Here is a 12,801-nt window from a genome sequence, read left to right on the forward strand (position 1 = left end):
CTCCTGAATTGTGAGAATATCAAAGAATTTCAAATTATATTATTTTAATTTAATGCAATTATAATTGAAACTGTATTTCTTACACGATAATAATTACAAAATTTATATAAATAAATGTTTTAACTGGAAAACAGCGGTTGCCTCCAAATTATTTTCGCGAAATATTTTGGAGGAAGTGCTAAAACTATAATTTATTGAAATAAAGTTTAATTAAAATATTGTTTAAAACTTATTTTTTCACATGTACATATTGAACAATTTTTATTTAAGAACAATATGGCCCAATATTTATTTGCAAAAATAACAAATTTAAGAAATAATCATTTTGTCGCCTCCAAAATATTTTCTCTTCTCCTGAATTATAAAAATATCGAAAAATTGTGAATTATATTATTTTAATTTAATGCAATTATAATTGAAACTGTATTTCTTACACGATAATAATTACAAAATTTATATAAATAAATGTTTTAACTGGAAAACAGCGGTTGCCTCCAAATTATTTTCGAAAAATATTTTGGAGGGAAATGCTCAAACTATAATTTATTGAAATAAAGTTTAATTAAAATATTGTTTAAAACTTATTTTTTCACATGTACATATTGAACAATTTTTATTTAAGAACAATATGGCCCAAATTCTTTTGCAAAAATAAAAAATTTAAGAAATAATCATTTTTTCGCCTCAAAACTATTTTCTCTTCTCCTGAATTGTGAGAATATCAAAGAATTTCAAATTATATTATTTTAATTTAATGCAATTATAATTGAAACTGTATTTCTTACACGATAATAATTACAAAATTTATTTAAAATATGGCCCAATATTCATTTGCAAAAATAACAAATTTAAGAAATACTCATTTTGTCGCCTCCAAAACATTTTCTCTTCTCCTGAATTATAAAAATATCGAAAAATGGCCGTCGAGGTTTGGTTAGGTGCATATTTTAAAGTGACATTCATAGGTGCGATTACAAAACTCAGTCAGAAAGTGGTTGAGAACCGTTTCATGCTATCAGCACGCTGACAGCACGGATCTCGAAAACACCCTATATAAGATATACCGCGTAGACTGACGCCTCGTGCACTGTTAAATAATCAAGTATTATTACTGTTAAGAGACTATTAAGTTGTGTTCAAAGAGTTCAACCAAAGTGCCTAAAATATAAGAGTTAATTAAAGAGTATTTGTGACTGTGTTTTATTGTTCCTCAAAAAGTGTCTCCTACAGGTTATGGGCCCAGGGCACGCTTTCCACTTCGCTTGTGAAAACTGAAACGTCCTTGGCAAAACGTCGACACAAAAGTAAAATCGCAAAATTTAGAAGGTCAGTATCTTTACGATAATAACTAGAGAAAAACTTAGAGATAATAGAATTAGAGAAAACGACATTTAGAGAAAATAACCTTAAAGGTTAATTTTAGACGGACGGCATGGTGTTCATGTCCAAGTTTTTCTCACTTCCGGTTTACACCAACCGTAATTCATGTTTTTCTTTAAATTAAAATTAAAAGAAGAATTAAATTTACTGCAAAGTGAATTTTAAGAGAATAAACAAAATTCTAATTTTTCTCTAAAAGAATAAATTTTGAGCATTACCACAAAAAATTAACGAAAATTAATTTTCAATAATAGAGGTTAGAATCGTCAAAGAGAAATAACACTAGAATAAATAAATAAATGAAATTTTTATTGCGAGGTCGATTGATGAATGAAACTTGCTGTGCGGTGAATTTTGTCCGTCGACTAGGGGGCCGGTATAAATTTGCGGGGCTCTCGAACACGTGCATGGCCAACCTGAAATCTAACAGGTCTTGAAGCCGTGCTCAAAACCACAAAGTTGGAGAAAAGGTGTGTGTGTTCGTGTAGTCGCGCCGAGGAATACAGGCTCCCGCCTCGATTTGCGATGGATTGCTGTGCGTCCATTGTGGATCGGTGGCTAGAAATATTTTTCCTTAAAATTATCTTATTAAATACTTAGAGTATACCTGGTATTTGAATTATTTTAAGAATAAATAAAAAAAAATTTTTTTTCTTTGAAAATTTAATTAAGGAATATATGTTTTCATAAACTCGCAATAGATGGCAGAGAAGAACACATCACCATTTTTTGAATTTCAAAACAATCCACTTGTGGGATATAGCTCAGATGATGAGTTATCAATTAACAACGAACGATACAAAGAGGAATTAGAGCATACCGATCCAGTTCAACCAGATGAAGAGAATCTCGATGAAGTTATAGAGAAACTTGAACGAGATAGAGATTCTGGAAAAGAGCATAAAGAGGAAAATAAAGAGAAAAACACAGGAAGTAAGAATTAATATACGTTGAGTAATTAAATAAAATGTAAAACATTGGTGTTTAAATATTCTTTTCTTTTCTGCTATTATAATAATAAAATTTCGTTTTAATTTGAATTGCTGTAAAAGAAATTAGACGTCGAATAAAATAAAGAGTTTAGAATTTTTCTTTAGAAAATAAAAGAGTTTAAGATAGTCGGGCCTCACACGTTCTTAGAGAAAAGAGATAAAATCCAGGTATTAATTTAAAATTTTATTTCACAGCAAAAACTAAAGAGATGCCGGAAAGGAATCTTCCGAAGATTACAAATAATCAACTTATTCAAACCACAAACTTAAGTGTTATTCAACACGAATATACAAAACTACGCAAATTACAAGAGGAATCCGTCATCAGGATGAGAAGTTCTCTAAATACCTTGGAGAAAGTGCTGGTTGAGAGCAACCAAATGCTCGCTCATATGGTCCAGTTATCCAACAACAATTTAGAGGTTGAACGTCTTCGACTTAGAAGTTTAGAGGTAACTCAATCAAAGAAAGATTTAAAACGAAATTTAGAGATTAACTTAGAAGATGAAAAACAAATTAATAAAAAACCTAGAGTAGATCCTAATTCGAGCAATATTAGAGTTTTAGATGATCAATATAAAATCAAAGAAAGTGTTGATGCCTTAAATGCAAAAATTACTGAAAATGAATTCAACAATTCAAAAATAAATGTAAAACGAGAATATAAGCTGACACAGAAATCAAGCTTTGATCATTGGTTAGATTATTTAAAGTCTGATTTAACGAGTAACGATTTGCTAGATATAATTGATTCAAATGTAGCAGGTCCAGAAAATATCTCATCATCTAAAATTTTGAAAAGAAAAAGTCTTGTTAGAGATATTATAATTAACCACTTAGATGAATATTACCATAAGAGAATTTTGAATGAATCTGATCCAAGAGAAATTTTAAAGAAATTAAGAGGTTACAAAAAGAGTGAAATCAACGTCACTCACACATCCGTGAGAGCACGAATTTATCAAATTAAAATGAGAAAAGATGAAAAAGTAGATGATTTCTGTGAACGCTTTGACTCGATTATCAGAGAATACGAAGCCTGCGAAAACGCTGTTCCTCTTACCGAACAAGAAAAACGATCGTCTTTTTATCAGGCGGTATCTTCAATAACGCCTGAATTAAGAAATACCGATTTTATTCAGAGACAAAATTTTTCAAAAGAAATGAGTTTAGAAGAAATTAAATCGTTTCTGTTACAGTTAGAGGCCGAGAGGAAAAGTGAAAAGAAAGAGGAACCTAGAGCTCAACGATCCAGAGTTATTCAAAATCTAGAGACACGTTGCCACCGATGCAACGGAACCGGACACTGGGCAAAGGATTGCCATCTTAAAAACTGCGACCAGTGGTTTTGCTATTATTGCCAAAAAATAGCTAACCACAAAGGCGATGATTGTCCCACTGTTCGCAAACAATCAAACGACAGATATAGAGGTAAATATTTTAAGAGTAATCTGTTTAATAGATATAAGAGTAGACTCGAATCAGAAGTAAAAAATCCTTACAAATTTAAAAAGGAACTGTACAATTTAACCTAAAAAATGAACAAAATTTAGAGTACGAAAAATTCTTCTGTAAAGCAAGAATGATTACTTATCATGAGCTTTCTGAACAATCGCGAACAGGTAATGTAAATAAAGAGCTCTTGAGTTCGGAGGGAGAAGAAAACAAATCTTGTCTTGACGGTTCCGCGATTGGGAGGGAGAATGTAGAGAAGCTCATTGATTTAAAAGCAAATAAAGAATCAAATTTAGAGGTTAAGATTATCACAGACATAGAAAGTTGTTCGATTTCTAGAGAGACAGTTAAAATAGACGATTTAGAATCTTTTGAGAATATAGAACATATACTTATCCCAAATAATTTAGAGAAAAAGCCTGATAGTCTAGAGAGATACAATGAGGGAATGCTGTGGCATGTTAGGCTAGGTCATGCTTCGTTGAATTATCTCAAGAAACTTCAAAAATCACAAAAGATCCTAGAGAATGTAAAATTCGACAATTCAATTTTAGAGTGTGAGGTATGTATTGTTGAAAAAATGGAAAAACTACCGTTTAAAGAGATTAGGAAAAGAGCAGAGCGACCTCTGCAGTTAGTTCACACTGACACAATGGGTCCTATAAAACCCATTTCTTACCCAAGTTCAAAGAAGTTCATTGTAGTTTTTGTAGATGATTATTCCAGATTTGCCAAAACATACTCGCTAAAAACAAAAGACGAAAACGGTGACGCGCTTAGGAGATTTTTAATTTCAACTCGAAACTTATTAGGTAAAACTGAAAAATTGAGTTTTATTAGATCTGATCAAGGCACAGAATTCATTGGAGGGAAGTTTTTAGAGATTTTAGAAGAAGAAAAAGCGGAAATTGAATCGTCGCCACCTTACACGCCTGAACATAACGGTACAGCCGAAAGATTCAATAAAACTATCCAAAACAAAGTTAGAGCGTATATGATAGATTCAGGATTGCCAAAAAGCATGTGGGAATTTGCTGTTGACGCTGCCGTTCACGCATACAACAGAACACCTCACAAGTCGGTAGATTTTAGAGTTCCTTTAGAGTTATTCGCGCCAAATGCAAGTTGTCATTTCAATCAAATCAAAAGATTTGGTTGTATAGGGTATATCAAGCTACCGAAACCAAACTCAAAATTCAGCGAAAAGGCAATAAAAGCCGTTTTAGTTGGATACAAACCTACAGCTTATTTACTTTGGCATCCAAGCAGTAGAAAATTTATAGAGTCGCGACACGTAAGATTCAACGAAAAGTTAGTGTATAAAGATGTCTACAAAAGAGACCAATTAGAGAACAACGAAAATATACAAGACATCGAAGATTCAAATGAAGTTGACTGGAACTGTTTAGAAGAAAGAAAAGAAGATGAGCCAGAGAAAAACGAAAAGATTACAGAACCCAAAAAGAGAGGAAGATCGAAGAAACAATTAGATGACAAAAATAAGAGAGAAGAGAAAATTGAAAACAAACAAGGATGTGTGACTAGAAGTAAGAGCAAAAGAAAATTAGAATCTAAAGAAGAAACCAAAAAGGCCTATATTGGAAAGCCAATAGAAGACACAAGCTTTTCCAGATATGTCGACTGCTCATGTGTTTTTGTGAACGAAGAAAACGGTTACATCCCAAACAAAGAAGAGAAAGAAATTGAAATGAGACACTGTTTAATAGCAACATTAAATAAAGATCCGATAAACTACGAAGAGGCAATGCAAACCAAAGAGAAAGAAGGATGGAAATCAGCAATTAGAGAAGAAATTGATTCCTTGAATTCGAACGAAGTATGGGCATTTGTTGATCGACCAAAAACAATGCAAGATGGAAAAAGAGCTAACATAATTGATTCGAAATGGATCTTCAAGAAAAAGTTAGAGGCTGATGGATCAACCCGACTCAAAGCGAGATTGGTGATTTTATGTTACGTGCCAAGCCAATATTTAATTCGCGCAAGCGCTACTTGACTAAGTAATTCTCGGATTCAACCTTAGTTGAATTCTTCAAAAAGAAAGCGGGAATTTGAAATAATAAGAATATTAAATTCCGTTTGATTAGAGGTTTTAAAGACAAAAATGTGTATGATCTGAAAGATACATACGCACCTGTTTACAGATTGCCGATCGTTAGAGCGCTATTAGCAATCATCAACAAGTATGAACTATTTGCACGTCAACTAGATGTAAAGACTGCATTTTTGAATGGAGTACTAGAGGAAGAAATATACATGGAGATTCCAGAAGGAATAGAGATAGACGAAAACATTAGAGCAACGAAAGTATGTAAACTAAAGAGAGCACTGTATGGACTGAGAATAAGTCCGAAAAAGTGGAACAAGAGATTCTCGGAAGAAATGGCCAAATTAGGATTAGAAAATGATTTACACGAGCCATGTCTCTTTACTTGGAGAAAAGATGGCGAACTAGTAGTCGTGTTGATTTACGTAGACGACATGCTTCTTGCGAGCAACAGAAAAAGAAAATTAGATGAAATCATATCACATCTTGGCAACGCTTTCGAACTGAAAGATCTTGGTGAACCAAGAAACTTCCTTGGAATAACCATTGAAAGAAATTTAGAGGATAAAAGCATGCTGATTCATCAAGCAAACTATGTTGAAAGTATTTTAGAGAAATTCAACATGAAAGATTGCAAACCACAAAACACACCGATGGTAACCAGGCAAGTCAACAACAGATACAAAAGAGGAAAATTAGAGGAAACAGAAACTAAGAGTGAAATTCCAAAAGAAGAAATCAAAAAGGTACCGTATAGAGAAGCCATTGGAAGCTTAATGTACTTGTCAAATGCAACAAGACCGGACATAACTGTCGCAGTAAATTATCTTGCAAGAAAACAACTAGAGCCAACTGAAGATGACTGGATGGATATCAAAAGAGTTTTCCGATATTTAAGAGGTACTACCAAGATGAGTTTAAAATTCAAAGGACAAACTGCAGATTTAGAGGGATTGACAGATGCGAGTTTTAGAGATTGTCAAGACTCAACAACCACTGGAGGATATGTGATAAAATTGTTTGGAGACGTCATCGCATGGAGAAGTCACAAACAGACATATGTCACACTCTCAACCTGCCAAGCAGAATATCTTGCTATGAGCGATGCTTGTCAAGAGCTGATCTCACTCGACAAATCAATCAGATTCATCATTGGTAGAACTCTGTTCCCAGTGACGATTTGGTGCGACAACAAGTCAGCAGGAGATTGTACAAAGAAGGATGGAAGTCACAAAATGAAAACATTCGATGACAACCTAGAGGAAATTAAAGAGAGTCTTAAACTAAGAGAAGAAACGGGAAACAGAAAACACATGGCAGACACACATGGAGATTTCGTCAAACAGTGCGTTGACAAACGAAAAGTCAATGTTAAATGGATCACAACTAAAGAGAATGTAGCCGACATTATGACAAAACCTTTACCATTAGATGCTCATAAATATTTCAGAGATAAAATGCTGAATTAGATGTAAAATTCTAGAGATAAAGTTTAAGAGTTACATGATTTAATACTAATAAAATCACAAAAAATTTAAGAGTTAAAATTAACAAGTTTTTTTATATATGCTTTCAGATAAACGTGGAAACTAACAAGAGTAACTACAAAAGAGGATCGTTTAAAGAGAAACTAGAGGACTGATGTAAAGAAGATATTTTTTTTTAATCACTTATTCTTAATCATAATGTTATATTCGTTTAAATATTTGTATGTTTTATAAATCGACAAAGGGAGGGAGTGTGAGAATTAAGATTCGAACTTTGTCGATATCTGGCGCGAACGCCATTTTATATCGATAGTATCGACCGTTGTCGATACACGCCTACGTTCACGTTGTTCGACCGTGAAGCTCTCTCGACTAAGATATACCGCGTAGACTGACGCCTCGTGCACTGTTAAATAATCAAGTATTATTACTGTTAAGAGACTATTAAGTTCTGTTCAAAGAGTTCAACCAAAGTGCCTAAAATATAAGAGTTAATTAAAGAGTATTTGTGACTGTGTTTTATTGTTCCTCAAAAAATGTCTCCTACAAAATACTTTCGAATTATTATTTGACAGAATTTTTTAACTTCGAAAGAACATTTTTTATACTTTTCAATTTACCGAATAATCATTTCTCATAATTATTATTGTACTGAATTACTATTTTTTATAATTTTTATTTTTCCAAATAAAAATTTATACTATTTTTGATTTTACATAATTACTATTTCTTATAATTTTGTTCCTTCGAATTAACATTTTGTATAATAAATATTTTTTCGAAAGATTATTTGTTACAAAATGTAATTTATCAAATTTATATATTTTCTATTTTTAAAAGTTACGATTTGCTATTTTATCTAATTTTCATTTTACCGATTTGCCATTTCACATAATTTCTACATTTTCTAATTATTATTTTTCAGAATTTTAATTTTAACGAATTATTAAAATTAGAATTATTTCTTTTGCGAATTACCACTTAACAAAATTTTAATTTCCCCTAATATATATTTTCTCGAATCGTTATATGCCATAATCAGAATTTTACCGAATCTCCATTTGCCCTAACATACTTCCGGTCAATTTCAGTACAGTCGTTTCCCATCTACATTAATTTCTGGAATTTTTGCGCCTCTTCCTGTGACGCACCCTACAATACCGACAAGCGATGGCCTGGCGAGGATAAATTCCAGAAATTAATGTATATAGGAAACTACAGTACTGTAATTGACCGAAAGTATGTTAGGGCAAATGGAGTTTTGGTATAATTCTTATTACGGCATATACCGATTCGAGAAAATAAAGATTAGAATAAATGAATATTAGGGGAAATTAACATTTTTTTAAGTGGTAATTCGCAAAAGAAATAATTCTAATATTAATAATTCGTTAAAATTAAAATTCTGAAAAATAATAATTAGCAAATTTAGAAATTATTTGAAATGGCAAATCGGTAAAATGAAAATTAGATAAAATAGCAAATCGTAACTTTTAAAAATAGAAAATATATAAATTTGATAAATTACATTTTATAACAAATAATTGTTCGAAAAAATATTTATTATACAAAATGTTAATTCGAAGAAACAAAATTATAAGAAATGGTAATTATGTAAAATCAAAAATAGTATAAACTTTTATTTGGAAAAATAAAAATTATTTTTTTTTATTATTACACTTGTAATACATTGTATATACAAGCGGTGTTTTCGCCAGCAATTCATACATTAGATTCCTCAGCATACATTCTTTCTTTTAAAATCTTAATTAGCAGTTTTACAAATTTAAACATTTCGGGCTGTTTTGGAGTTGACATAATAGAGAGCCAGAATTCCCAGGCATTGTTACATGAATTAATTTGAGGAAATAATTGTTCCCACAAATGTGCGCACGCTGGGCAAGCAGTTAAGATATGATACAAATTTTCTGTCTCTAGTTTACAGGGTTTGCATTCCTGGTCTTGAACAAAAGAATATTTTCGGCCTTCGACTACGATTCTACACACATGCGTGTTAAGTAGTCTCATCTGAGCAAACACTCTCTTAAAATATAAATGACATTTAAATAGCAAATTTTTTTGAGTGCCACTTTGTAATTGAAGGCTGGGATATAATAATAGGCTTTTCGATAGCCGGAGGCGTTCTCTGTCAACCGATACAAGATGTTTTGCATAAATATTCAAGCTGTCCTTCATATTTTCGGCCAGTGTCAACGGAGACTCCGCCACCCATCTGCGCCCCAAACCGCAATCAGTAAAAAAGGTCCGCAGTTTAATAAACCAGTTTGATTTGTCCCTCGGCCTCCTTACAGCCAAACGTCCTAGCTCCTCTAGGCACCGTCTTGGGTACCTTGAAGTTTCCATTGTTGCAATTTTACGAACCCAAGACAGGATGCCCTTCAGAACATAGAAGGAGGCATGCAAGGAGCCCGTCTCCAATCTCACCGCGTAGTTCGGGGTACAGTTAGGCAGCATAAAGAGCCTCTTGAAAAAACCCAATTGAACCCCCTCTAAATCGTCCAAGAAATTTAGGATCCTTATCTGTGCGCTATACGACCAAATGCCCAGAACCACGCTTTGGAACAATTTTATATACGCTGGCCAAGAGTTCTCCTCAATTGATTGGATACTGTTCAAGATAGATCCTGCCGCTGAATTGGCTGCACTAATTGATTTCTTAGAGGCCAACTAAAAAGAACAACAATCGGAGAAAGCAACCCCCAAATAATCGTATCGCTTAACAACCTCAATGTATTCGTCTCCATATTTAAATGCTTTGAATCGTTTGGCTCTTGAGTTTCCCGATTTAGTGAACACAACTATTTTTGTTTTCTTAGCATTTACTGTAAGACAATTTTCCTGGCAGTAATCATGTACACTGAAAAAAAATAGTATTGAATCAAGAAAATTTTACTTGCTTCAAGTAAACCGTGGAATTGAATAGGGACAAGTCAATTACGGCATTGGTTCAAGTAAACGATTGTCTTGAGATAGTATATTTGGGACGAGAGCATATATTCTTGATCCAAGAAAATATGGAATTCGAGCAATATATTAATCAACTTGTAACAAATGTAAAATACATTAAAGGAAGAAAATATTTTCTTGTTCTGAGAATATATGTAGTCAAATTAATTGTTTCATTTGATTCATTCAAATCTTTGCAATATTGGATCAAGTAAGACAAGATTTAAATCAAAATATTATTTATATTGTGAGGAGATATATTCGTCTAAGAAGTTTATTGACTTCTAAGAAATGTAAAATATATTAAGTCAAGATCATATATATTAAGTCAAGAAAATATTTTCTTGACTTGAGAAAACTCATGGAGTTGAACCAAAAAAATATTTTTCCAATACAAGTAAATATTTACTTGAATTTACCCCCCCCCCCCTCCTACACTCCTTCCTTATCCCACCATATCTAATTCTTAAGTCAAACATTTTAATTTATTATTAACATTCATATTTTTTATTATTTATTTAAATAATGTTTATTTTACATACACATTTATATTTAATTAATACTTAACACAACTAAAACAAGTATACCTTGAATGAAAATTTTTCACGGTCCGAGGAACTGAACCCGAGTTGCGCGCACCAAAGGCAGTAACGTAGACCACTATGCCATCCTGACTCAATTGATGGTTTTCAAAAACTCCTATTTAAGTTTCACATCCATTTGGAGAGAAATATTTTCTTGGATCAAGAATACGGGATTTGTATTAAGTAAAAAATTAATTCAAAGCAAATGCATAAAACTATTTGATTCAAGAAATGAAAATTCTTCAGACAATATTTTATTATTTTGCTTAATAACCTAATATTCTTGATTGATTACTTTTTGGTACTTCGGGAAAATAAAATATTGGGTTGCAATAATAACATATTTACTTCTGCCAAATACTAAATTCTTAATTCAAGAACTATGCGTTAATCAAGTTAATTAATTAAATAAAAAATATTTTCAAGGAAACAAAAAAATGATTTCCTTCAAGATTATATCACTATTTCAACTGAAAAAATAAATTATTTCATTTAAGATAATATAATATTATTTCTAGAAATTGAATTAATGCTTAAATTATATTAAACACTTGGATTGATTAATGTTTAATTTAATTTAATTCTTTGTCACTCAATACAAAAAAACTTGAAACGAAATTTATCTGCATAAAACTGAAAACGATTATAAATTATTACGCCGTGAACATGCTGCAACATGAGGCACACGCAGCTGTTTGTGACTTTACGTAGCTGATGCGCGCGCAGTGAACGCTCGTAGTAAATCAGCGTGCTTAAGTTTGAAAAAATATTTCTTTGATTTAAAGAAATTTTTCTTTAGATTAAACATGTCAGTTAAAAAAATTTCTTTAGTTCAAAACATTCCAAAATCATTTTTTCTTAAAATCAATTAAATTTTTGTATTAAATAAATTTTATTTTTGACTTAATAAGTGATTTTATAAAATGATTTCTTTGATTCAATCAAATCATTTTTATGTGTGTAGATAATCGTATTTTTCAATAATGAGTATTCTTAATCAAATAGCGTTACTTTTCAGATACACAAAAAAATATTTTTCCTATTCTAATAACAATATTTTCTTTATATATGTACGTGTACTTACTGAACAACTCGAATAAATAAATTAGGGAATCAAACTTATAATATGAGCCGCCGGAAAGTAAAAGGGCGCATAAAATTTGTACGGCCGTTCGAGTTGGCCCCTGACGCTTGAAAAATCGATTTAAAAAAAAAAAAATTTTTTTATTACTACATTACTGGAAATTTTATTCCGCATCTTTTTTCTTCCATGAAAAAAATCTCTATCTTTTTCGGTTTTCGAGTAAATCGAAAAAAACTGGATTTTTAGAAAACACAAGTTTAATTAAATTTTTCACTTCAACTCGCTCTAAAAAACAAAGTAATAAATATTTTTTGACAAAATTTACAGGAATTATAGTTTAAACTATTCTTAAGACGACAAACTTTGTAAGAATGTGATTTTTTTATTTCGAAAAAAGTTATGAATTTTTTTGTTTCACAGTGACAAATTTACGTTTCCTAATTTTCAAGGGCTTCGTTTATCTGAAAAATTTTCAGTCAGTGAAAACTTATCCCGAAAAAAATGTTCACTAGGGTCTTACAAACATTTTTGTAAAATATTTTTGCAATTGGAATAGCCGTTTACGAAATATTATTGAAAAACTATTTTTCGTCAAACGCGCGCGAGTAAACATAAACGACCTTGGCAGCCATCGCTGAGTACTAGCCGGCTCTACACAAACGGGAAGTTTTTGACTCGCGCGCGTTTGACGAAAAATAGTTTTTCAATAATATTTCGTAAACGGCTATTCCAATTGCAAAAATATTTTACAAAAATGTTTGTAAGAAATTCCATGTTTTTGAAA

The 12,801-nt window shown here is 31.6% G+C and overlaps 1 protein-coding gene across 1 annotated transcript; it reads left to right on the forward strand.

Annotated features, from left to right (window-relative positions):
* Positions 1-830: 830 nt before the first annotated feature.
* On the forward strand, positions 831-7,887 carry LOC127279692 (uncharacterized). Its single transcript, XM_051302226.1, has 4 exons — positions 831-2,313; positions 2,568-2,824; positions 3,572-3,803; positions 7,472-7,887. Exons 1-4 carry the CDS (start codon positions 2,082-2,084, stop codon positions 7,486-7,488), a joined length of 738 nt encoding a protein of 245 aa, XP_051158183.1. The 5' UTR covers positions 831-2,081; the 3' UTR covers positions 7,489-7,887.
* The last annotated feature ends 4,914 nt before the right edge of the window (positions 7,888-12,801 follow it).

Source organism: Leptopilina boulardi, unplaced genomic scaffold (assembly GCF_019393585.1).
Source record: "Leptopilina boulardi isolate dan_hultmark-lab unplaced genomic scaffold, ZJU_Lbou_2.1 LbouV2_222, whole genome shotgun sequence".
In the NCBI taxonomy this organism is placed as follows: Eukaryota; Metazoa; Arthropoda; class Insecta; order Hymenoptera; family Figitidae; genus Leptopilina; species Leptopilina boulardi.